This window comes from Vulpes vulpes, chromosome 10 (genome assembly GCF_048418805.1).
Source record: "Vulpes vulpes isolate BD-2025 chromosome 10, VulVul3, whole genome shotgun sequence".
NCBI classification, from domain to species: Eukaryota; Metazoa; Chordata; class Mammalia; order Carnivora; family Canidae; genus Vulpes; species Vulpes vulpes.
In genome coordinates, this window is record NC_132789.1 from 80,021,413 (window position 1) to 80,045,523 (window position 24,111).

Consider the following 24,111-nt stretch of genomic DNA (forward strand, 5'->3'; position numbering starts at 1 on the left):
GTTTTTTAAACCATGAAAATATATTTGTTTTATCATTTAAAACTGAAAGGGAGAGTTGTAGAACTACATGATTTCCAAGATTCCTTCCAGCTCTAAAACTCTGGTCTCTAATGTAAATTATCATCAACATGGTTAATTGGATCATGCAAAACATCAACTTACCACAACTTAAAATTTAACAAATCATATTTGAAGTTCAATTTCTTTTACATTCTGCTAGTGTCCAAAGTTGATAGAGGACAATTAGATGGATAGATTTATTTATTTATTTATTTATTTAAAATTGACCTGTTTTTCTAGGGCAGACTCTGGGGAGATATTTGTTTTTAATTAGTAGATAATAAAATATAGGGGCGCCACGGTTACAAGTGGCTTAGTTGGTTAAGTGTCTGCCTTTGGCTGAGGTCTTAGTCTTGGGGTCCCGGGATCAAGTCTCACATTGGCCTCCCTGCTCAGCAGGGAGTCTGCTTTTCCTTTTCCCTCTGCCTGCCACTCCCCCTGCTTGTGTTCCATAAAATAAATAAATAAATAAAATCTTTTAAGAAAAAGACTACAAGTGAATTTAATTTAAAAGTTTTAGGAGCACCTGGGTAGCTCACTCAGTTAAGCCTCTGAGTATGATCTTGGCTCAGGTCTCGATCTAACTGTTGAGTTTAAGCTCTGCATTGGGCTCCAACCTGGGTGTGGAATTTTCTTAAAAAACAAAAGCCGGGGCACCTGGGTGGCTCAGTGGTTGAGCGTTCTGCCTTTAGCTCAGGTCATGATTCCAGGGTCCTGGGATCGAGTCCTGCATCAGGGTCCTAAAAGAATCCCACTTCTCCTTCTCTGTGTCTCTCATGAATAAATAAATAAAATCCTTAAAAAGAACAAAAAGCAGGTTTAAACTTTCTAATTGCCTAAGAAAGTTCTACCCAGAGATTTTTATTAGCAAATATAGTTAACCATTTTATAAATTCAAAGTCAATTCTCAAGCAAGATAATTTGGTGTGAATTGGGGCAAGGTACAGGGAAAAGATCACAAAAAATCCAAAATCACAGTTAAAACTAGTAAAAAAATAAGATATAATATAAACTACAGTTATGTTAAATGTTTAGAAACACATTTATTGTTCTATAGCCAATATAATACAGTTCTACAGTTTGGAAACATTAAAAAACATTACATAAATTGCTTGATGAACAACCACCAAAAAGTTAACATAAGAAAATAATTATGGTCATTTAATGTCTTCCCTTAAAAAAAATTTTTTTTTAACCTTCAAATAGGACCAAGAAGCTCTTTATCCACTGTGTGGAGCCACATCTACTGCTACATTCTAGTATGATGGATGATGTGAGGCAGACAACCCTTTCACCAGTACTAGAGAAGATGGATAAGAAACTTTATTTATTTAAGATAAGAACTTATTTAAAGACTTCAGGATTTGAGGGGACAAGATTCCAGAAAAAAAAGGCAGCTTTGAGAAGTGAGCCCTACATTCTCTTGTTTTTCCTCTCAAAGTACTTGCTGATTCTTACTCCACATCGAACTTATATTCTTGGGAGAAAGCACAATATTGATAAGCAGCAGCCTCAAAGTGCTTGTGCTAGAAATACAAAGATTGGAATTGTGGGCCCACCAAGGAGGCCCAGGAAACACCCCAGGGTTTTGGTTGTATTTTCTGGATGCTCAATCTGAGGTTCCCTGCATCCCTAGTGCATGCTCACAGGTACTCTATTTTCTACTAAGCTGGAATTTTAGGTAGGTTCCATGCCCAGTGTGGGGCTTGAACTCACAACCTGGAGATTAAGACCTGAGCTGAGGGATCCCTGGGTGGCGCAGCGGTTTAGCGCCTGCCTTTGGCCCAGGGCGCGATCCTGGAGACCCGGGATCGAATCCCATGTCGGGCTCCCGGTGCATGGAGCCTGCTTCTCCCTCTGCCTATGTCTCTGCCTCTCTCTCTAAGTATCATAAATAAGTAAAAATTTAAAAAAAAAAAAAAAAGACCTGAGCTGAAATCAAGAGCCTGCTGTTTAACCAACTGAGCCACCCAGGTGCCCCTACATTAAGTTTAAAAAATTTCCATTTCTGTGTGTATTTTGCAAGATTAGAGCAGGTCTGTTGGTGTTTATATATTTATCTTACTTTACCGTATTTTCATACTCATTTTAATGTTTTTTCCCTGACTAGAGTCTCTTAGGTTGACAGGGTATACAATTATTTCACCAGTAAGAAGGAATTCCAGGGCACCCGGGTGGCTCAGTGGTTGAGCGTCTGCCTTCAGCTCAGGGCATGATCCCAGAGTCCTGGGATTGAGCCCCACATCGGCTCCCTGCAGGGAGCCTGCTTCTCCCTCTGCCTAGGTCTCTGCCTCTGTCTGTCTCTCATGAATAATAAATAAAATATTTAAAAAAAAAGAAAAGAAAAAAAGAATTCCAAAATAAAAGACTTTGACTTTCCTAAGATTAATGTCAATCACTTCATTTTCTTGTCTTAGACCCTCTGAAACAGTGCAGGACAATACTGACAAAAACAGGCATGTCTATCTGGTTCCTGATTCCGACTGAAACAGGTTTCAGTGTTTTGCAGTTTATAATGATAGTTGCTATCAGTTTGTTTGATCAAGGAATGATTTATATATAACAATCTTCTTTAAGTGTAGAGTTTTTAACCACCATGTGTTCTACCACCACCAAAATCAAAAGTACTTTTTTATATATCTTTGCTTCACTTTAAATAGGATACATGCACTTATGCAACTCCGCTGTTAATATTTGTTCAAGATCTGCACAGAGATTGTATCTACATTGCTTACCCCTATGCCCCCAGCACCTTGCATAACACCTGGCACACACCAGATCAACACTCACTGAACTGATAAATGAATGAATGAATGAACCAACCAACCAACCAACTCACCTTGGAGCTCATCCCCATTACTTAAGCTCCCTAATTCCAACTGCTTTCCTGCCTTCATCTCCCTGGTCTGCACTCTCCCTGACTCCTCACTGCTGGGCCACACCTGCCTATCGGTTAGCTATCTATTGCCCATAATGGCACCCCTTTCCCTATATGGTTTTCTCGTCCAAGAAGAGACTTACCACCAACAACAAAGGTAGTTGTTTCCAGCAGTGTCCATGGACACACAGTGTCAAAGAGAAAAACTAAAATTAGGAAGCAAGAGAATCAGATTCAAAGGTAGGGTGGTGTTTATTTTTTTTTAATTTTTATTTATTTATGATAGTCACAGAGAGAGAGAGAGAGGCAGACACACAGGCAGAGGGAGAAGCAGGCTCCATGCACCGGGAGCCTGACGCGGGATTCGATCCCGGGTCTCCAGGATCACGCCCTGGGCCAAAGGCAGGCGCCAAACCGCTGCGCCACCCAGGGATCCCTAGGGTGGTGTTTAATAACAGCCTGGAGTCTAAGTTCTTGAGGAACTAGACCAAGATGGAAAGTAGAGAATAATAGGTAGAAAGTCAGAAGAGATGGGCACCCCTGGCGAGAAACAGCAAGGCTGCGATCTGAAAAAGCTGCCCTGTCCTTATACAGGGTCCAAAGACAGGGATCCCATCTTAAAGGGGTAGACAAAGCGCCAGTGCGTGTCTTGCATCCTGCCTGCCTCAGTTCCCACCACCATCTGATGAAACAGCTACTCACAAGCAATGGATCTATTTTGGAGGACATGTCTCATTCTCACTTCCTTCCCTCCAGGTGCAACACAAACTAGCCACCACTGACCCCTTAAAATGGAATTTACAGTTTCAGAACTGGTTGCTTACTTGTCCAGAGCTAGAGAAAGAGATGAAGAAGTTGAGTTGTGAAATGCAGAAAAGTGAAAGAACTCATCCTTTCTAAAAGCAAAAAATGAACAGGAGTTAATACATACAAAAACGCAATTATCTGACATTTTTGAATATAATTCTCACCCTAGTATACTCTTAAAAAGAAAAAAAAAAACGGATATAAGCACAAAAGGATTTAAAAAAAGAAAGAGAAAGCTTTGTAAGGAACCCTTTGCTTGCTAGTAACAAATGTTGGTAATTTGGGCAGATGTAAATAAGTCACCACCACAATGTGTAAACACCAACCACAGAATTAAGATTGGGAAACCTAAATAGGGGAAGTTGCGAAAAGATGATGATGGCCTGTCCCTGAAAAGCTTGTTTTCAGGAACTCGAAGACCTGAAAACACATTCAAAGTTCCATTTTCCTGGAGGAAGCAACAAGGAAGGAAGGGAGTGTCTTGTTGGAAACAAGGTCAGAGCTGCGGTGGGGGGAGAGTATGTGAAGACTTAGGTTCAAGAGACACAGAAAATATTTCCCAAGGCGCAGGCTCAGGGTGAGGGACTTCCCTCGCCGGAAGACACCTGGCCCTTTGTCTTTCTAAACGCCGAGCGGGTATTTCTATGAAGCTACAAAGCTGCACAGGCTCTCGTTTGCAGCCCTACAGGTTTTGCTTTCAAATATCTGCAGGTGTCTCCTCCTGCACCGCGCAAACGAGTACTTTTTTCTCCTTTTCTGTGCTAGACAGAACTTCACGAACACGCTCTCCACCTGACAGGGATTCTAGGGCAGCCCTCCAGCTTCCTCGAAGGAAGGAGAAGGAGGACGAGGAGGAGGAGAAGGAGATGGAGAAGCAGCCGCCGCCCCACCATCCTCTCCTGCAAACCGGACCAGGGAGGCCGCAGGCTCCGGCCCTGAACGCGGAGAGGCAGCCGGGGCTCCGGCGGCCGGAAGCCAGTGTCGGATTTACCAGCGGGAGGCGGAGCCCAGCCTCCGAGAGGCCGACTCCCGAGCGCAGGGCGGCCGTGGCCGGTGTCGGATCTTCCAGGCCTATTTGTACACGCTGTGCACACGGGACAGCCCTGGAATAAATACAGACCTCTACTACAATCACACGTAAATTCTAAAATTCCCGCAAAGACACGTTGGGAAATGCGGGACGGTTACACCGCGCAGCGGGCCCACAGGCCCAAGACTACGACTCCCAGCATTCAACAGAGTTTACCCCCTAGTACGTTGCATGCCGGGAACTGTAGTGCCTTACCACATCCACCTAAAAAGTACTCCCGTGATTTTCCACGTCTCACGTGTTTCTCTTCTCCGGGATGCACCACCAAAAAGAAGGCTGAACTCGGAAAGGCGCGCAGGAATCATTCCCAACGAGACCCAGCGCGGAGACTGGGCAGGAGAAGAACCGTTGCCATGACTACCGTTTCCCCTGGTCACGGAATAAACGCGCTCAAGAACCCGGAAGTGGTTCCTCTGCGCCCTCTCCAAAACGAGGGTTGCGTTCTGTGCTGACGTTCATTGGGCCGTTTCCCTGAGAGGCCCGAGCTTCCCAGGCAAAGGGGCGGTCCCGCGTGAGAGGGCCCGCGGAGCCCTCTGATTGGAGAAGGGGGACCAATCGGGGGGAGCCACGCTTCGGGCACCAGGCACCGCACCTGGACGGCTCCGATTGGCGCACTGCGGCCCCCCCCTCGAGTCCCCATTGGGTGCAGGGGGTGCGTGGTGCGGCCCCATTGGCGGGTTCGTGTTTCCCGTCCCCCTCCCGCGCGAGGCTGGGGTGAAAAGCGGCCCGGCCTGTTTGGGGGGTAGTGGGCGGACCGCGCGGCTTGTGGTCTGAGCGTCTGATCCCCGGGGTGGGGGGTGGAGGCGGCTCCTACTAGCAGAAAGGACGTGAGACTCCCACCGGCCGCGCGCCATGAGGGCCCTGTGGGTGCTGGGCCTCTGCTGCGTCCTGCTGACCTTCGGTGAGTGATCCGGGAGGAGCGGGCAGCCCCGGACGCCCCCCCCTCCTCCAGCGCGGCCTCTTCTCGAAGGTTCTGGGGGCGTTGAGCCCGGGAGGGAGATTCCGGGGCCTCCGTTGGGCCGAGGGGAGTCCATCGCCTTTCCTCGAAAGAGGCTCAAGGGAGTTGGCGCACTTTCCTCCTCCTGTGGAAAGGAAAAACGAGAACGTTTAAATCCCTTACAGATCTAGTAGTTGTGCCCAGAGGTCTCGACCAAGTTGGGGTGGGGCGCCGCTCGGCTTAGGGTCCCCCGGGAACGTGGCGGCGGCCTATCCCGAAGGACTTTTGTCAGACGCAGGAGTCTCCAGCCCTGGAGCCGAGGACCCCGCATCCCGCCTCTCGTAGGTGCCGGACCGGGCAGTGTGGGGCCCTGAGTCCCGAGAAAGGCAGTGTCTGCGAGCTTGCCTCACTTGTGCGCGAGCTTCCTGACATCTCAAAGTCTCTCTGCTTCTCGTCCCTCGCTCAGTTGGGCCCGATTTCAGTTCCTCTCGCCAGTGGTTGCACAAATTCTGTTTGTATTCGGACCTGCGATGTTGAAGGTCTGTCTTGGCAGGGTCAGTTGGGAGGCCATGCCTCGGCCGCGCGCAACACGTGTGCGTGTGGAAGGGACCCGGTGTCAGGCCTGCTCAACTTTATGAAGCACCCGAGGCCACTCCGCAGGCGTGATGGCAGCCTCCCTATTCAGAATCTGCTGGAGGACTCCGTGTCTGAACTTCAATAAATATACCGAGTTGGGTTTACCTTGGGTGCTTAAACTGCTGGATCCATTCTTCCCGATCCCACATCCCATATTCACCTGAATTTTGCAACCCCTACTCTTGCTCTGTGTGATCGTGTTTCCTCTGAGAAGTACACGAAGCAGCGGTGGTTTAAGAGTTTTCTGGTGTTAAAATCTTCCAGGGTCAGTCCGAGCTGATGATGAAGTCGATGTGGATGGTACAGTGGAAGAGGATCTGGGTAAAAGTAGAGAAGGCTCCAGGACAGATGATGAAGTAGTGCAGAGGTTTGTGTTCTTTTGAAACTATATGGGTTAGCCCTTAGGAACGCTGGGATATAGTAGCTCGCTACCCTTTCATCAAAGGTCCAGGTGATGTGTAACACCCCAAATTTAGAGACCTAAACAATGGTCATAGAAAATGTTAGGACTGTGAGGCATGTTCATCCCTAAATATCTCCTAACTTGCCCACCTAGGAATGAGTGGTCAGAATGGATTTCTTTCTAAAACTATTTGGATGACTAGATTGCAGAATACGGGTTGTCTTATGTCCAGAAATCTGACTGGTTTTATACTCAGGAAGTGTGTAAACTTAGTACATTTTAAGTAATCTCTGCCTCTGATGTGGCCCTTGAACTCCTGACCCCCCAGATCAAGAGTCACCTGTTTACTGATTGAACATCCAGGTGCTTAGTAATTTTAAATTACCCAGTAATTTAAACTGAGTGATTTTTAAAAAGATTTCTCTCACTTGAGCAATGTTTTCAAATTTGGCTGCTTAGGATAGGACTTAGACAATTTTATAGACAACTAGAGGTCAAAGCTTCCTAGGCAAAGAGCCCAAATGTAAGGGAACATATAAGTAAGTATGACTTTACTTTTTATTTTTAGTAGAGGAAAGTCAAGTTTATTTTTCTGACAGTCTTAAAAACTGAGTTTTACAACTCAGTGTGAAGGTGGTAAAATTTTACTGTGGCTAGAAATAGTGTATTAGTAATATTTTATATTTTTTTATTTTACCCTTTTAACAACTTGAGGCAATCTTATGAGATCAGTGCTTTCATTACAGATTCTATGATTTTGGAGGGAACTAACTAAGCAATGCCATATTTGTTTATTAACTTTATTTTCTTAGAGAGGAAGAAGCTATTCAGTTGGATGGATTAAATGCATCCCAAATAAGAGAACTTAGAGAAAAATCAGAAAAATTTGCCTTCCAAGCTGAAGTGAATAGAATGATGAAAGTTATCATCAATTCATTGTATAAAAATAAAGAGGTAAGCAATGTGTGGTTAGGATAATATTATTTTGTCTCTGTGCGATAGCATACTTTTTTACCTTCAGTAGTAATTTCAAGTAAATAGCTATTAGCACATTACATACCCAGTATGAAAAAAAAGTTGCTGCCCCATTGCGGGGTGGTGGTTAGACATTTTCCTTTTGTCCTTTCCCCTTCAAATATGTTCATGGTCTGCTAAATAGTCTGTTTTGAGGACACTCAAACCACCTAAGCCATGTTACATATATGAAGATGTATGAGACTAGAATGTTACTACTCTTAACCAGTTCAGGGATTCCTTAACAGTTGCTACAGTCCTGTGTGTTAAGAGCTGGTACCTCCTTTTACCCAGAGAGTAAAGCCACTTCTCTACCATAAATCTTATTTCTTAAAGAGTGCTTTTTCAGAGGGCAGAAGAGAACTAAAATAAGATTGACATTAAATTTGATGTTTTGTATATCTTCAGGCTAATCAAAGTGTGTGTTAAATCTGGCTTCCATTTAGATTTTCTTGAGAGAACTGATTTCAAATGCTTCTGATGCCTTAGATAAGATAAGGTTAATATCACTGACTGATGAAAATGCTCTTGCCGGAAATGAGGAACTAACTGTCAAAATTAAGGTAAGCTTAAAACCGTTTTCTTTTCTTTTCTTTTTTTTTCTTCCTTCTAAACAAAAAGAATCCTTAGAGATAGGGAATCTCTGTCAGTCAAGATAGGCCAGGTTATGCTGCAATAACAAGTAACCCCCAAGCCTAGAGACTTAAATTGGGGTTTAGCAAAATACATGGCCTGTGGGCCAAATCCAACCTACTTGTTTTTATAAATAGTTTTATTGAAACATAGCCATGCCTGATTATGTGCTATGACTACCTTTGTGCTACACAGTTGGTTTGACTAATTGTGACAGAGACCATATGACCCATGTGCCTAAAATATTTATCCTCTGGCTCTTCAGAAAAAGTTTGCTAGTCTCTGGATTAAATCATCAACCACAGGCCACTGTGGCCTTTGCTTTGCATCATCCTCACTCCCAGAGGACACAGGCTGATTGAGTAGCAGCCATTTAGAGTGTAGCTTGTTGCCATGGTATAGAGAGCTCAGAGGGTCTCCCATCTTTTAAAGGCTCTAGGCTGAAAGCTACATTCCTGACTCCCACTTGCAGCTCATTGGCCAGAACCAGTCACAGGACCTTAACCAAAAATGAAGAAAGCATAGTCCTATTATGTTTCCAGATGACAGAGAGCTGGTAATATTTTTTTTTTTTTTTGAGAGCTGGTAATATTTAATGAAGAACATTGATCACCACAGATTCCATAAACAGAAGTCATTCAAGTTTTGACCTTTTATTTTCTGTGAAAGAAATAGGCATAATATAAATTTTTTTTTCTTCAAAAATAACTTGTTTTGTTTAGGTCTATCTCTCCCTTTGACATTCAGACCAATCTCTGTCGTCTTTATATTGATACTTTCTCAAATACAGTGAACTTAAGGTTATCCTCTATAAAGTAAGATGCTTATATAAGGTGCACATTTTCATAAAAGTCCATAAAACACTATATGGAAGAAAATTAACCCAATGTAGCACAAAGCTGGTAGTTTCTGAATATATAGCTCAGTAGTTACTTGGCATACCATGAGTATTAAGCAAATAAAACTATCCTGTTCTCGTCTTGCTTTCAGTGTGACAAGGAGAAGAATCTGCTACATGTCACAGACACTGGTGTGGGAATGACCCGGGAAGAGTTGGTTAAAAACCTTGGTACCATAGCCAAATCTGGAACAAGCGAGTTTTTAAACAAAATGACTGAGGCACAAGAGGATGGCCAGTCAACTTCTGAACTGATTGGGCAGTTTGGTGTCGGTTTCTATTCTGCCTTCCTTGTCGCAGATAAGGTTATTGTCACATCAAAACACAACAACGATACCCAGCATATCTGGGAATCTGACTCCAATGAGTTCTCTGTAATTGCTGACCCACGAGGGAACACCCTCGGACGGGGAACAACAATTACGTGAGTATTACTGCTTCCTAATAAGAATTAATTGTCCTAGCAAGGACCTGACTCCGAGCAAACCGCTTATTCTGGGCCTTCGTTCCTTGCCTACAAAATGAGGAAATGGACCTGTTTTCATCACTCAAGGAAATATTTACGAGACCTCCTTAAGAGCCAGACACAGAGTTATAATGGCTGCTATCCATCGAGGGCAAAAGGTCGGAAGGGTTAGCTCTCCTAGGGAAGAAGGCAGATTGGAGGCTTCACAGAAGTGGGTTGATGCAGAATTTCCAGGGAAGCAAGACTTGGGAAAGAAGTGTCAGATCTGTGGAGCATGGTGGATATAAAGGCATAGAGGCACATCTTGTTCACAGGATTAAAGAAATTCCTCTCAGTTGGTGGCAGTCAAAATGATAGAACTTTTGATTAGCTTTTTTAAGGTTTTCTGAAAATGATGTGGAGGATGGCAGGACTAGACGAGAGGAAACTCTGGGTGACAGTTGAAAATACTCAACTGTGGTAGGAGCTGGTGTTAGGGATAGGTTGGAGAGAACAGGTACAAATAAAGAGCTTGAAGAAAGCTAATGAAAGTTCTTTAGTACATGATGTCTCCTTTGAGGATGGTTGCAAATTGTTGAATTCAAATTGGAATTTGGTTTAAGCCAGTAACTATATAGGAGAGGTAGATCTTAAGCCCAGTATCTTGGTGTTTTTAGCTCTGTGAAGTGGACAGAACAGCTTTTTTTTTTTTTTTTTTTTAACCAGCAAATATAACAAGATACTCTGATTTGTTTAGTACTCACAAAATGACAAGTAAATATTGAGCTCTCTGAAGCTACCAGCTGTAGACCACATCAAAGAAATCTCATTTCAGAGGTCATTTGGCTCTCTCCTTCCCGTCAGGTGAAAATGTGCCTACAGCCTCAACTTTTTTTTTTTTTTAATTCAGTTTTTTCAACATAAGAATTTTTTAAGTATTAATTTAACATAAGAAAGCATATATCCTTTACCTTTCTCTACCATCATCATTCACAGTCCTACCTCCTGCTCTCAGTAGGAGGCTTCACTAGTTGTTATGCTACAGTGCTCTCTCTGTTAGGTGCTAAAGGAGCGTAGGTAAATCTCATCTCTCGACTACAAAGAGATAGAAAACTGCATCCCAAGAGGGCTGATAGCTTAGGGTGCTAAGGAACAGATGGGATTATCTAGATGGAAGCTCCATGGAAGCAAACCTTTGCTTGACTGTTCCATTCCTAGAGCCTAACACTTGACTGGCAGATATTTATAAGAGTGAATAAGGGTAATCAGGACAGCTTCAAGCAGGTAGCATAGCTGGCTGATAAGTGAAACCTTAAAATTGCTCTCCCTGAGCAAAATTAGCATTTTTCTATGTTCAAGTCCTTCTACCCCAGCATTTATTCAGCAGATAACCACTTGAGTGCCTATTAGATGCTAGGGTTTAGGACTCCAGTGGAGAATAAGACCAATACAGTTGCTGCTTCCATGTGGTTCATTCTAGTAAAGAACAAAAATGTGAAATAACCTCAGACTAGCAAATGCCAGAAAGGAAACTAGAGGACACTTCCCTTATCAGGATTTTCTAAAATTGTGGTAAGTTAGGTTCAGATATTCTAGGCAGCAAGCACAGTGTGCTGGAAGTTCCAAACGCAGGAGGCCCATTTAAGGAACTGACAGTCTAGAATGGCCAAAGGAAAAGGAGCACAAGAAAGTGATGAGGTCAAGTCCTCACCATATGTGTGCATGTGTGTATGTAATTTCATATATTTGACAAATAAAATAGAAGCCATCAAACAATTTAATTCCTACCTCCTTCTATTCCCACTAAATTAAGCCCCTGCTGTACTCTAAGGAGAGATTTTGAGAAGATTCAATTAGATCATGAAATTAAGCATCCAGTAAGTGTTAATACATTTATTTCTGTTCTTCCTCCTGTGAGAGAGATGTTCTACATCTTTTCCTAAAGCTGATCACTACTTCTGATCTGCCTGCCTTCTCCTACCTCAGAGGCTAATCACAAATTAATTTCAATGCCATCTTTTAAAGTCAGCCTTTCCCGTGTACTCCCTCTTTCCCATCGAAACATAGACATGTTCAAGTCTCAGTGTGGACAGAAGAGGTACAGGTGTTGCTGCACCCCCTTCTACTATCAGGCATTTGTGACTTTATCCACCACCTTTCCATTGAAATAAGTCACCAGTAATCTTACTGCTGAATCCAATGGATTCAGGGTTTTTTAATTGGCGTTACTCCCAGCAATAGTCTTTTTTTTTTTTCTTACTTTTTTCTCTTGTGTTTCCTACAGAATTTGCTAGCTACTTAAGACTATCCACTTATTAGTACCTAGTTTCCATGATACTACATATCTTTTTGTTGCTAAATATTGACAGTATCTCTTTCAGAGGTAACTTTTGCGCCCTTTCTCATTATTTTTGTGTTCCTTATGCAGTCTTCCTACCACGATGGATTCAGCTTCCAGTTCTTGCTCAGGGTTCTCAAATCTATGTTCTTAGTCTGGATCAGGAGTCAGCTGACTTTTTCTAAGGGCCAGCCAGTAAATATTTTAAGCGTTTGGATAATAGGATCTGTCACGTGTCAAATACCTCTAAGGTGTAGCCATCGGCTTCAACTTGGATGCACAACTGAACTTGCCTCCAACCCCCACATTACCAAGATACATGTTCTGAAACCAGAGACTTGGCCACTTCATTAGGCTGTGCTATCTGCCCATGGGTAAGCTTTCAGGAGCAGGAAGGGACCCATGATACAATATTGGCCATATTTACTTGTTGGGAGCACAGACAGCAAGAGGCAGTCTCCCCAATGTGTGTTTGAGGGTGTGTTATGGTGTGTTATTTTTGGTGAGTAGAGGAGGAGTTTGCAAAAGGGCCAGTAAGGAAGAAGAGGAAACAGTGCTGCAATTTTCAGTATTAGAATTATCTAAGCCAGTGCTATCCAGTAGAACTCTGGAAATATTCTACCTCTGCACTATCCAGTATGGCAGCTACTAGCCATATTTGTCTATTGAATACCTGGAATATTGCAGTACAACTAAAGAACTCTTAGGTTTTATTTAAATAAATAAAATGTGACTACTGTTTTGGATAGTGGGGATATGAACAGTAAGATTAATTTTCTAGCTTTTTTAAGGAACGTGTTTTTATTAAGGATTCACTATCCATAGGAGAGACTTTTTGAAGTTTTGTTTTTAAATTCTCTCTACAAAAAATAAATAAATAAATAAATAAATAAATAAATAAATAAATAAATAAATAAATAAATAAATTCTCTCTACACCCAATATGGAACTGGAACTCACAACCATGGGATCAAGAGTTATATGCTCTTCCAACCGAGTCAGCCAGGCGCCCCTGGGTTCACCATCTGTGATGATCATTTGATTTCTAGAGTAACTATCAGAGTGTGTGTCATCCTATTTTTCTCCAGAATGTTTCAGTGCCCTTGAGCTAACGTAACATTTCAGTTCTTCAAATGAAAAAACTAAACAAAACCAAAAAACCAATATATTCAGAAGAAGATTGGAACATTTGCACTGTTTACGTGGAACTAAGGATATTTTCCACTTGAGGAATACAAGGACAATTCTTCCTCTACTCTACTCATATTTGGTATATTTAGCTCACAAACTGTCATTGGTGGTAAGAGTTTTTAACATGAAAAATGGGCCATCTTGGATTACACTGAACTGCTGGCCATTAGTTTTGTCAGGAAGGTATTTAGATGAATTTATAATCAAATCTTTTAAACCAAGTATGTCTTTCTATAAATGTCTGTTTTCCTTGCAGACTTGTTTTAAAAGAAGAAGCATCTGATTACCTTGAATTGGACACAATTAAAAATCTCGTCAAGAAATATTCACAGTTTATAAACTTCCCTATTTATGTGTGGAGCAGCAAGGTAAATCTATATTAAATTTATATGTATTACATGGGCACATATTTCAGTATTTAACACTTAAAGAACAAAGGTTCAGTGTGGTTTTTCAGTGCAGGATACCCAGGGTTTTCTTACTGAAGACCTGTGTTTTTGAGCTGTAATTGTGTTTCATATTCTCTAGATGAAATCAGAATTTTTTTTTTTAAGAATTTATTTATTCATGAGAGACAGAGAGAGAGAGGCAGAGACACAGGCAGAGGGAGAAGCAGGCTCCATGCAAGGAACCTGATGGTGGAACTCGATCCCGGGTCTCCAGGATCAGGCCCCAGGCTGAAGGTGGCGCTAAACCGCTGAGCCACTGGGGCTGCCCCTGAAATCAGAATTATTAAATAAAATAATTTAACTGTAATTCTACTTCAACAGACTGAAACTGTTGAGGAGCCCATGGAAGAAGAAGAAGCAGCAAAAGAAGAAAAAGAAGATTCTGATGATGAAGCTGCAGTGGAAGAAGAAGAAGAGGAAAAAAAACCAAAAACCAAAAAAGTAAGTATGGTTCATCTCCACACTAAAATGTTGTAAATAAGGACTATTTTATTTGCTGTTGTGTGTGTTTTCTGCCTGTGGGAAGTTTTAAAGGACAAACACAGGTCATTTTTGTGCACAGTTTTCTGGGTTCTATTTGTTGCCCAGGACTAGTGGTTTATCATATTCTGAATTTTAAGATCCTAAATATCTTTCTACATTTTTTTTGTCGTTTAGATATTAACCATAAAATTAGCTCTCTGCCCTGTTAAGGTAGCAGAGTAGATGGAAGTAATGGTGGTAGGTTTGAGGAATATTCATTGTAAGATGTTAGATTGCTGTAGGTCATGAAGTAAGAATAATTAATAGGTGTATATCTTCCTAACCTCAAGATAAATATTTTCAAGAAATAACGTTTTAGCTAGTTGATAATGGAAGAAACCTTTGATTGGCTATCAATCTGTTATAGTGATAACCAGCTGCCTTCTTTGCATTATAGATCAGTCTTAAATGTTGAAATACTTGCAGATTTTTGGTCCCAGCGGCAGGAGCCATAATAGATTAGAAGTGTCCTTTAGTGTTTCCCACATTCATTTGAACTACCCTAATGTTATGATTTCCACTAGTAGTACTGCTGGTGAGCGCTGGGGCTGACTAATGTACTATAACTTTAGGTTGAGAAAACTGTCTGGGATTGGGAGCTTATGAATGACATCAAACCAATATGGCAGAGACCATCAAAAGAAGTAGAAGATGACGAATACAAAGCTTTCTACAAATCATTTTCAAAGGTAAATATTATTTGAAAATCATGTGGTGAACATTACTAAATCAAAAATGTTTTTAGGTTGTTTTACAACTATTTCAACATAATTGGTCTCCTTTTTAATCTTGCGGTTTAATATTACATATGTATTTTAAAAATTTACTCTGAGGAGGAATCTGTAGGCTTCACCATATTGCCAGAGGGGCTGTGTTACAAAAAAGATTAACAACTACCTACATAGGTAGGTGATTTCCATAAAACATAATATCTTGTATTAAAGGGTTTTTAATGTAATTGGGGGCTTTTTTCCATTCAAGAATGAATGCCTTTAACTTTTTTAACTTTCTTATTTGAAAATCAGCATATAGTGTTACATTAGTTTCAAATATACAACAGTGATTCGGTACTGTTTACACTCGCCTATGCTCCCCACCAGTGTAGCTACCATCTGTCACCATGCAACGTTATTACAACACCACTGATTATTCCCTATGCTATGAGGTTTAGTACCATGACTTATTGATTCCACAGCTAGAAGCCTGTATCTCCACTCCTTTCACCTGTTTTGTCCATTCCCTATTCTCCTCCTCTGGCAACCATCAGTTTTCTGTATTTATAGGTCTGATTCTGCTTTATGTTTGTTTACTCATGTGGCTTTTGACATAACCTTCAAAGAGCCTATTTACAACCTCAGGCATTTATTGTGAGGTCATATGCTTAAGAATGATTACTAAATCTGTGTTTCCTTAACCTTTCTTTAAAGTTACTTCCTTTCACTGATCCTTTGTTTTAACTGTAGAATCCAAAACTAGTATTGATTAAGATTGTTTCAAGTTAATATTTCCCCATACATCATTTTGTGCAAAATAGAATATTTTAGTAGGCTTAGCTAGCATGGCTAGATAAAACTTGTATGGTTATGTTTCTTTAATCTTTATTCCATCACTTGGTTTGTTTCTTAACCTTCTTTATTTTTTCATGTTAACATCCAACTATCCCTTAAGTTTTACCTCCTCAAACTTTCCCCTTGGTCTTGTCTCCACTTTTATTCCCATGAACTATAGTCTTAGTGTATACAAATATAACATATTTTCATCTAGGACAGCTGTATTAGAAATGTAATGTGAGCTACATATATGATTCTAGGTTTTTTAGAAGCTACATTTTTAAAAGTTGAAATAGGTGTAGTTTTTAATATATTTTATTTAACCCAAGATAGCCAAAATATTTTTACTTCAACATGTAATCATTTAAAAAATGAGTAATACAGGGATCCCTGGGTGGCGCAGCGGTTTGGCGCCTGCCTTTGGCCCAGGGCGCGATCCTGGAGACCCGGGATCGAATCCCACATCGGGCTCCCGGTGCATGGAGCCTGCTTCTCCCTCTGCCTATGTCTCTGCCTCTCTCTCTCTGTCTCTCTCTCTCTGTGACTATCATAAATAAATAAAAAAAATTTAAAAAGGCAGATATTTTTAAAAAAACCTTTTGCTTTTTGCTTTTTTTTCTGTATCTTCGAAGTCTAGTTGTGTATTTTTATGCTTACCCATACATCTCAATTCAGAATAGTCACATTTCAAGTGCTTGGTACCCACATGTAGGTACGGTAATGGATAATGCAGATCTAGGGAATTTCTGTGATTTATTTACCATACCTCTTTATAGCCACTGCTGTAGTCCATATCCCAGTGGAAAAAATCTGTTCCTGAGAACTTTTTGTGTTGAACAGTATACTCCTGAAGCGTCATATATTGTCATTTAGACAGGATGGTGATTTTCCTACCTTACTCTCTCACACATGTGGAACCTAGACTCATCCATTCTTCTCTGAGTTTAGGATATGGAATGATCATCCGCAAAACCAACCATGGCTAGCCAGTTAGAATAGCAGTCTTAATCATTTCTTCTTCCCTCCATTCCCTTACTTCCCTTTTGTTGGTAAGGAAGCTTTTTTTGTTGTTATTAATTAAAAGCTAAACTGAATGTATACCATGTAATAAATCAGCCTTTGCACTGCCTTTTTCCGGTACCTTTGAATAACTAAATGCCAACTTTCCCTAGGAAAGTGATGACCCCATGGCTTATATCCACTTTACTGCTGAAGGGGAGGTTACCTTCAAATCAATTTTATTCGTACCTACATCTGCTCCACGTGGTCTGTTTGATGAATATGGATCTAAGAAGAGTGATTACATTAAGGCAAGTTTTTAAGTTGTAAAAACTGAGTTTAGAATTCAAAAGTGTAATTTCCAGATAATGACTTTTTTTGGTCTCTGATTAGCTTTATGTGCGCCGAGTATTCATCACAGATGACTTCCATGATATGATGCCCAAGTACCTTAACTTTGTCAAGGGTGTTGTAAGTATCTAAAAATAATGAGGGGGCATTAAAAATGAACAGAAGTTTGTGTTTGTTTGTTTGTTTTTTCTTAGTTTGTTGGTTTGGTTTTTCCCAGTGTTTTATTGCTTACTGAACTTTGTTTTGCCGTCGAAGGTGGACTCAGATGATCTCCCCTTGAATGTTTCCCGGGAAACTCTTCAGCAACATAAACTGCTTAAGGTGAGTGTCTCTGGGAAGAGACTGGCTGGCTGCTTTGCCCTTTGATTGGGCTTCAGAGGACAGACTCCATTAGTGGAGTCACCAGAGTTTGAGATCTATCTGTGGCTCTTTAGTTGAAGAAGTTAATTTTATTCTAGAATTATTATTAAATCCTAAGCATCTGATTTTTTTCCCCTGGTATATTATTATTAAAGTTTCAAAGCTATAGAAAAGTTGAAAGAATTGTAAACATGCATATAAACCTACACTGTCTGGTCTAAAGATAGAATATAAATGTAAAAGCAGTCATATGACTATTTCTACTGACAACTTAATTTCTGCTCAGTCTGCATAGGATTGCTCACCATTCCCTGCTTCCTGATTAATGGCAGTGATGATGCCTCATCTTTGTATCTTTCCCCACTATTCCCCTGCTGTCTTACATATGGTAGGTTCTCAAAGGTTTGACGTGATGTTTCTAATGAGTTATTCTTTCATTTTATTTAGGTGATTAGAAAGAAGCTTGTCCGTAAAACTCTGGACATGATCAAGAAGATTGCTGATGAGAAGTACAATGATACTTTTTGGAAAGAATTTGGTACCAACATCAAGCTTGGTGTAATTGAAGACCATTCAAATCGAACACGTCTTGCTAAACTTCTTAGATTCCAGTCATCTCATCATCCAAGTGACATTACCAGTCTAGACCAATATGTGGAAAGAATGAAGGAGAAGCAAGACAAAATCTACTTCATGGCTGGGTCTAGCAGAAAAGAGGTGAGATGAACTCCCAACTGTCGTGCATCCTGGTATGTAGCCAACTCTTGAGGAAAAACAAACCCTAATGGTGAATTGGAGTCATTGTGAGGCCTGGTCAGTCACTGACAGGAAATTCATTTATATTCTCTGCACCTCTTATTTCTCTACCTATAAGGTGGGGTGAGTAGTCCTATATAAATGTAGCTGCTAGGGTGAACAAATATACCAAGGGTAGACTTGGAAACTTTATCATTTACCTTAATTTTGTAGGCTGAATCTTCTCCGTTTGTTGAGCGACTTCTGAAAAAGGGCTATGAAGTGATTTATCTCACCGAACCTGTGGACGAATACTGCATTCAGGCTCTTCCTGAGTTTGATGGGAAAAGGTTCCAGAATGTTGCCAAAGAAGGTGTGAAATTTGATGAAAGTGAGAAAACAAAGGAGAGTCGTGAAGCGATTGAGAAAGAATTTGAGCCTCTGCTCAACTGGATGAAAGATAAAGCTCTCAAGGACAAGGTATTCTGGAAATTAGAACTTGTAAAATTTTAGTATTTGCATTTTTTTTTTTTTTAAATTTTTATTTATTATGATAGAGAGAGAGGCAGAGACACAGGCAGAGGGAGAAGCAGGCTCCATGCACCAGGAGCCCGACGTGGGATTCGATCCCGGGTCTCCAGGATCGTGCCCTGGGCCAAAGGCAGGCGCCAAACCGCTGCGCCACCCAGGGATCCCTGCATTTTCTTTTTTAAAAAAATTGTGTGTCAACAAATTAAACTTTGCATCCGGTTACGTTGTAATCATTAAAAGCTGTACAGAACATTGTTTAATAGTGTAAGTTAAAATTTTCGGGGAGAATGAAGTTAGTTTATAAACGACAAGAGCACCTGCTGGCTCAGTCGGTAGAACATGTGGCTCTTGATCTCGGGGTTGTGACTTCGAACCCCTTGTTGGGCATTGGAGCCTGCACTTTTTTTAGAGAGAAGGAGTATGAGCAAGGAAAGGAAGCACAGTGAGAGAATCTCAAGCAGACACCACACTGAGCGTTGAGCCAGACATAGGGCTCGATCTCATGACCCTGAGATCATGACCTGAGCCAAAATCAAGAGCAGAAGCTTAACTCACTGAGCCACCCGGGCACCTCTACTTTAAAAGAAAATTTATAAAATACAAATAATTAAAAAGATAAAAGTAATTCTGTATGTGGATACTGCTTGGGTTTGTCACTGAAAGTTTTCTGTAGTTTAAATTTCTTCTGGTTGAATTTGTCTTAGATGAGTTTAAAAAGTGTTTATTTTTGACTGAAAAATTCATATTATTAAATAACAAGAGTCTTCTGAATCTGAATCAGAGGTATTTTTATGACCTGCCTCTGTTTATGATCTTACATGACAAATCCTTAGTTATTGAATGACCTTAACTATTGGTATTTACACGTATTTAACTTTTGGTTTCTTCTCCTAAGATTGAAAAGGCCGTGGTATCTCAGCGTCTGACAGAGTCTCCGTGTGCTCTGGTGGCCAGCCAGTATGGATGGTCTGGCAACATGGAGAGAATCATGAAAGCTCAAGCATACCAGACGGGCAAAGACATCTCTACAAAGTAAGCATCCTTGGGAAGGTCCCTGATGAGGTGTTAGTTCTGGTCCCGCCTTCCTTTAGAAATTGATGTCAGCATCTATAGAAAGAGCTAATGTGTGTTAACACCACTACGCTATATATTAGATGAGACAGGTTTTCAAAGGGATTCCTCTGACATTAGACTGATAAAGGAGAGGTGTTGGGCTCCTGATTTATTTACAGTATTTTTATACACACAAATGGGAATTTTCTTAATCTGTGACATACGTTGTTATTTTTGCATATATTTTGCATATATATGCTTGGCCTGGCCTTTGGGCAGCTTTGACATCTTTAGATCTTAATAGTTACAGATGAGGTTAACAACAGTGATGTTTGTCAAATGAGTTCAGTCCTTTTTAACTGCCACTCCCCTTCCCCAATTAGTATACCGTACAAAATAAAGGGGAAAGGACCCACGAATTAACAAGTTTATGACCTAATAGGCTAAGTACTATAGCTACACAAAGTCTTCAGTACCCTTTTTTTTCCTTTTTCCCCAAGAAATATATGTCAAATTTATATTTTAATGTCACAGCAAGAGTCTTGAAAACAGTCTTCCCCACTTTCATTCTCCCTTCTCCCACCTGGAATGTATTCTATTTATTGCCTTCTGATGGTCCTATGTTTCTCCAAGGCCTAGCTTAGGATTCTACTACAAATGTAGTCTCTGTTGTCACAATTCCAAAACTGTTTATATTTTTTTTTTGCATATTTGCATAGTGTATTTCATATTTAGCAAGATTCACCAACATATAAGGTTTCCACTGTAAAATGCTAAATGGCATCTTGTTTTTATATGTCTTGCCTCCCTGAAGATTTTATAGATTATAAAATTCAGGTGGAAAACAGGGTTTTGCTTATATCCCATTGAAACAGTATAGTAGGGCAGCCCAGATGGCTCAGCGAGCGGTTTAGCGCCGCCTTCGGCCCAGGGCATGATCCTGGAGACCCAGGATCGAGTCCCGTGTCGGGCTCCCCGCGTGGGGCCTGCTTCTCCCTCTGCCTGTGTCTCTGCCTCTCTCTGTGTGTCTCTCATGAATAAATAAATAAAATAAAATAAAATAAAGTAAAAAAAGAAAGAAACCGTATAGTAGCCATTATATAAATGTCCATTTATTTTTCATTTATTAACTGGAAGTTACCTTCCATTCAACAAAACCAGCACCTACTGTGTCTGTACACTGTGATTCTAAGTAGACATCACTGTCGTCTTACTGAGGTTCATACCAGTCAGGATAACAGATCAAGTCCTAATCTTCTTCTTTTATTTATTTATTTATTTATTTATTTATTTATGATAGTCCCACACACACACACAGAGAGAGAGAGAGAGAGAGAGAGAGAGAGGCAGAGACACAGGCAGAGAGAGAAGCAGGCTCCACGCACCGGGAGCCCGACGTGGGACTCGATCCCAGGTCTCCAGGATCGCGCCCTGGGCCAAAGGCAGGCGCCAAACCGCTGTGCCACCCAGGGATCCCCAAGTCCTAATCTTCTAAACTCTGTATATATCATAGGTATCCCAGGATAGGGATAGATGTAGTTTCTCCCTCTTCTCATCTATAGGAGGGAGAAAGAGTCCCAATTGACAGCAAAAAACTAAAGGTTAGGAAAAGTATATTTAGAATGCATTGAGAACTGAGCTCTGATAAAAGAAAACAGTTTGTCCTGGAACCATATTGGTGAAGCACCATGGGGAAGGTAGTAACTGACCAGCATGCAGAGGCTGCCTAGAGGTTTCCAAACTCACAGACTGAGCTGCAGTGAAGAAAGGGAGAATAAATTAGGAGGGAATGAAGACAACATTAAATCCATTCATCACTCCACAAAGTTCTAGGCACTTAAGATGCATTAGTAAATAAGTTCTCTTCATTGCACTCTTCCATCGCACCTTGCCCATCCCTATTTAAAAGGCAAAGCATGAAAGAAATAAAAATAAAAAATAAAGCATGTTACGATATAAATAAATCTTGTTTTTCCAACAGTTCTTTGTGATTTTAAAAATTTATAGAACATGGGGGGAATGTACGGATCCTGAAATTTGATGTTTCTCATGTTCATTTTTACCCCTTTCCAGTTACTATGCCAGCCAGAAGAAAACATTTGAAATTAATCCCAGACATCCCCTGATCAAAGACATGCTTCGACGAGTTAAGGTATTATGCAGCCATGCTCTTTCATCTTTTACTTGGAATACTTTGTACCTTTTAATGTTAATCAGACGTCTCTTCTTCCATCTCAGGAAGATGAAGATGACAAAACGGTATCGGATCTTGCTGTGGTTTTGTTTGAGACAGCAACGCTGCGATCAGGGTATCTGCTACCAGACACTAAAGCATATGGAGATCGAATAGAAAGAATGCTTCGCCTCAGTTTAAACATTGACCCTGATGCAAAGGTTTGAAATAATTTATGAAATGTCTGAATCCCCAGTGTTAAACACTGCTAGAATTAATAAATTCCCCTTTTAGATCCTTTGTTTTTAAATCTGTCTCCCTTTGTTAGCATAACTGTTAACTCTAGTTAGCAGATTCACTCTGCAGTTCTGGATAAAACAGGGGTGAAGTTAATTATGATGTTATACACTTAATGAACAAAGTGAAAATAGACCCAAGGTATGGGAGCCATGAGTGAGCTGATAAACATTGCCCTTAGGTGGAAGAAGAACCAGAAGAAGAACCCGAAGAGACAACTGAGGACACCACAGAAGACACAGAGCAGGATGACGAAGAAGAAATGGATGCAGGAACAGACGACGAAGAACAAGAAACAGTAAAGGTAAAACAAGTCGAGAATGGGGTTTGTGTTTTAGTTCTTGCAGAATTAGGCAAACTTATTTTTAGTTCTGGCGTTAGGACTGCATAGCTTCCAGAAGCTAGGCTTCAGGAAATCCACCAAAAAAAATAGGCCTCTAGTATCAAATTCAGAAGGTACAGCAACTCCTTTTTTTTTTTTTTCCTCTAAATGAAATGTATGTTTTCATCTCCCCACTCCTTTTGTTTTAGCCATCCATTCTTGCGATAGCGTTAAACAGATTTTTCCTTAGTTGCTTCCGCCTTATGTAGCAGCAGTAGGCCATTTTAAGCTCTTGATTATTTGTGTTCAGGGGCTATTGATCTTATTATCAGGTTCTAAATTATTTTGCAGATTAACAGGTTGAGGTTCTAGCCTTCAGCTGAAATAACGGAACAACGCTGGGCCCGTTTCAGTTGTCTTTTTCCACACATAAAACTGTGAGCTAAGATTTTTTCTGCTGGTTTTTACTACCTTCTGATTTTTCTGTTTTCACAGAAATCTACAGCTGAAAAAGATGAATTATAAAGTATACTCTCACCATTTGGATCCTGTGTGGAGAGGGAATGTGAAATTTAAGTCATTTCTTTTGGGAGAGACTTGTTTTGGATGCTCCCCGCAGCCCCCTTCTCCCCTGCACTGTAAATTGTTGGGATTGTGGGTCACAGAAAGAAGTGGGTTTTTTAGTTGAATTTTTTTTTTTAACATTCCTCATGAATGTAAATTTGTACTATTTAACTGACTATTGGTGTAAAATCTTGTCATGTGTATAAAAATAAAAAAGATCCCAAATACTCAGCGTCTTGTCTTCATAATGATTGTACATACTTGGCTTTTTTTTTTTTTTTCTTTGATGCTGTTTCAGGGTTTTTGCCTTACAGAAGAGAAATAATCCGTACATAGAAAAGTCTTTCAAATCCAGTATTTTTCAAAGTCACTTAATAGAGAAAAGACCATGTTCATTACAGAAGAATTCAAATAATAACATACAGATGCTCCCTCTTCCAAGGTGAGGCTTAATCCCCCTTTTTGAAAGTAGGCTAGATGTAGTGGCTGTCCTAGAATATGGATGGCAAGGGGGAAATGGTAACTTGGTAGCTGAGAAACCTGGCAGACAGGACACTAACCTGGTGTTCAAGGTTCATCTCCCCAGTGGTGTTGTGGATCCCTGGTAGGATGTGGTAAGGGTACCGCCATCTCTAACATCAGACCTATAGTATGTGGACAGTGCTCTTCACAAGTGTCAAGGTCAAAACCAAAGACAGAAAAAGATATAAGGAGACATGGCAACTATGCTTTTATTGCCTGGATTAGACTGGTAAGATTTCTTCCGGAGTATAATTAATGGTTCTTTGGCTTTGACAGGACCTGTGGTGATGGGGAGAGGACAGCATTCATGGAAACAGGGAAGGGACATGGGGGCTTGTACAATCTTCCCAGTT

General features: G+C 40.8%; 1 protein-coding gene across 1 annotated transcript; it reads left to right on the forward strand.

The window, feature by feature from the left end:
* The first annotated feature begins 5,285 nt into the window (after positions 1-5,285).
* On the forward strand, positions 5,286-23,463 carry HSP90B1 (heat shock protein 90 beta family member 1). The gene is made up of 18 exons (XM_026013008.2): positions 5,286-5,736; positions 6,673-6,775; positions 7,624-7,765; positions 8,272-8,388; positions 9,449-9,780; positions 13,587-13,698; positions 14,101-14,220; positions 14,874-14,990; positions 17,024-17,161; positions 17,244-17,321; positions 17,457-17,522; positions 18,009-18,278; positions 18,531-18,776; positions 19,723-19,859; positions 21,954-22,032; positions 22,119-22,274; positions 22,532-22,654; positions 23,168-23,463. Exons 1-18 carry the CDS (start codon positions 5,688-5,690, stop codon positions 23,195-23,197), a joined length of 2,415 nt encoding a protein of 804 aa, XP_025868793.2. The 5' UTR covers positions 5,286-5,687; the 3' UTR covers positions 23,198-23,463.
* The last annotated feature ends 648 nt before the right edge of the window (positions 23,464-24,111 follow it).

Coding starts and splice junctions, on each gene's coding strand:
- HSP90B1 (XM_026013008.2), top strand. CDS start 5,688: ATGAGGGCCCTGTGGGTGCTGGGCCTCTGCTGCGTCCTGCTGACCTTC. Junction 17,322..17,456: donor TTAACTTTGTCAAGGGTGTT/GTAAGTATCTAA, acceptor TTGCCGTCGAAG/GTGGACTCAGATGATCTCCC. Junction 22,655..23,167: donor AAGAACAAGAAACAGTAAAG/GTAAAACAAGTC, acceptor CTGTTTTCACAG/AAATCTACAGCTGAAAAAGA.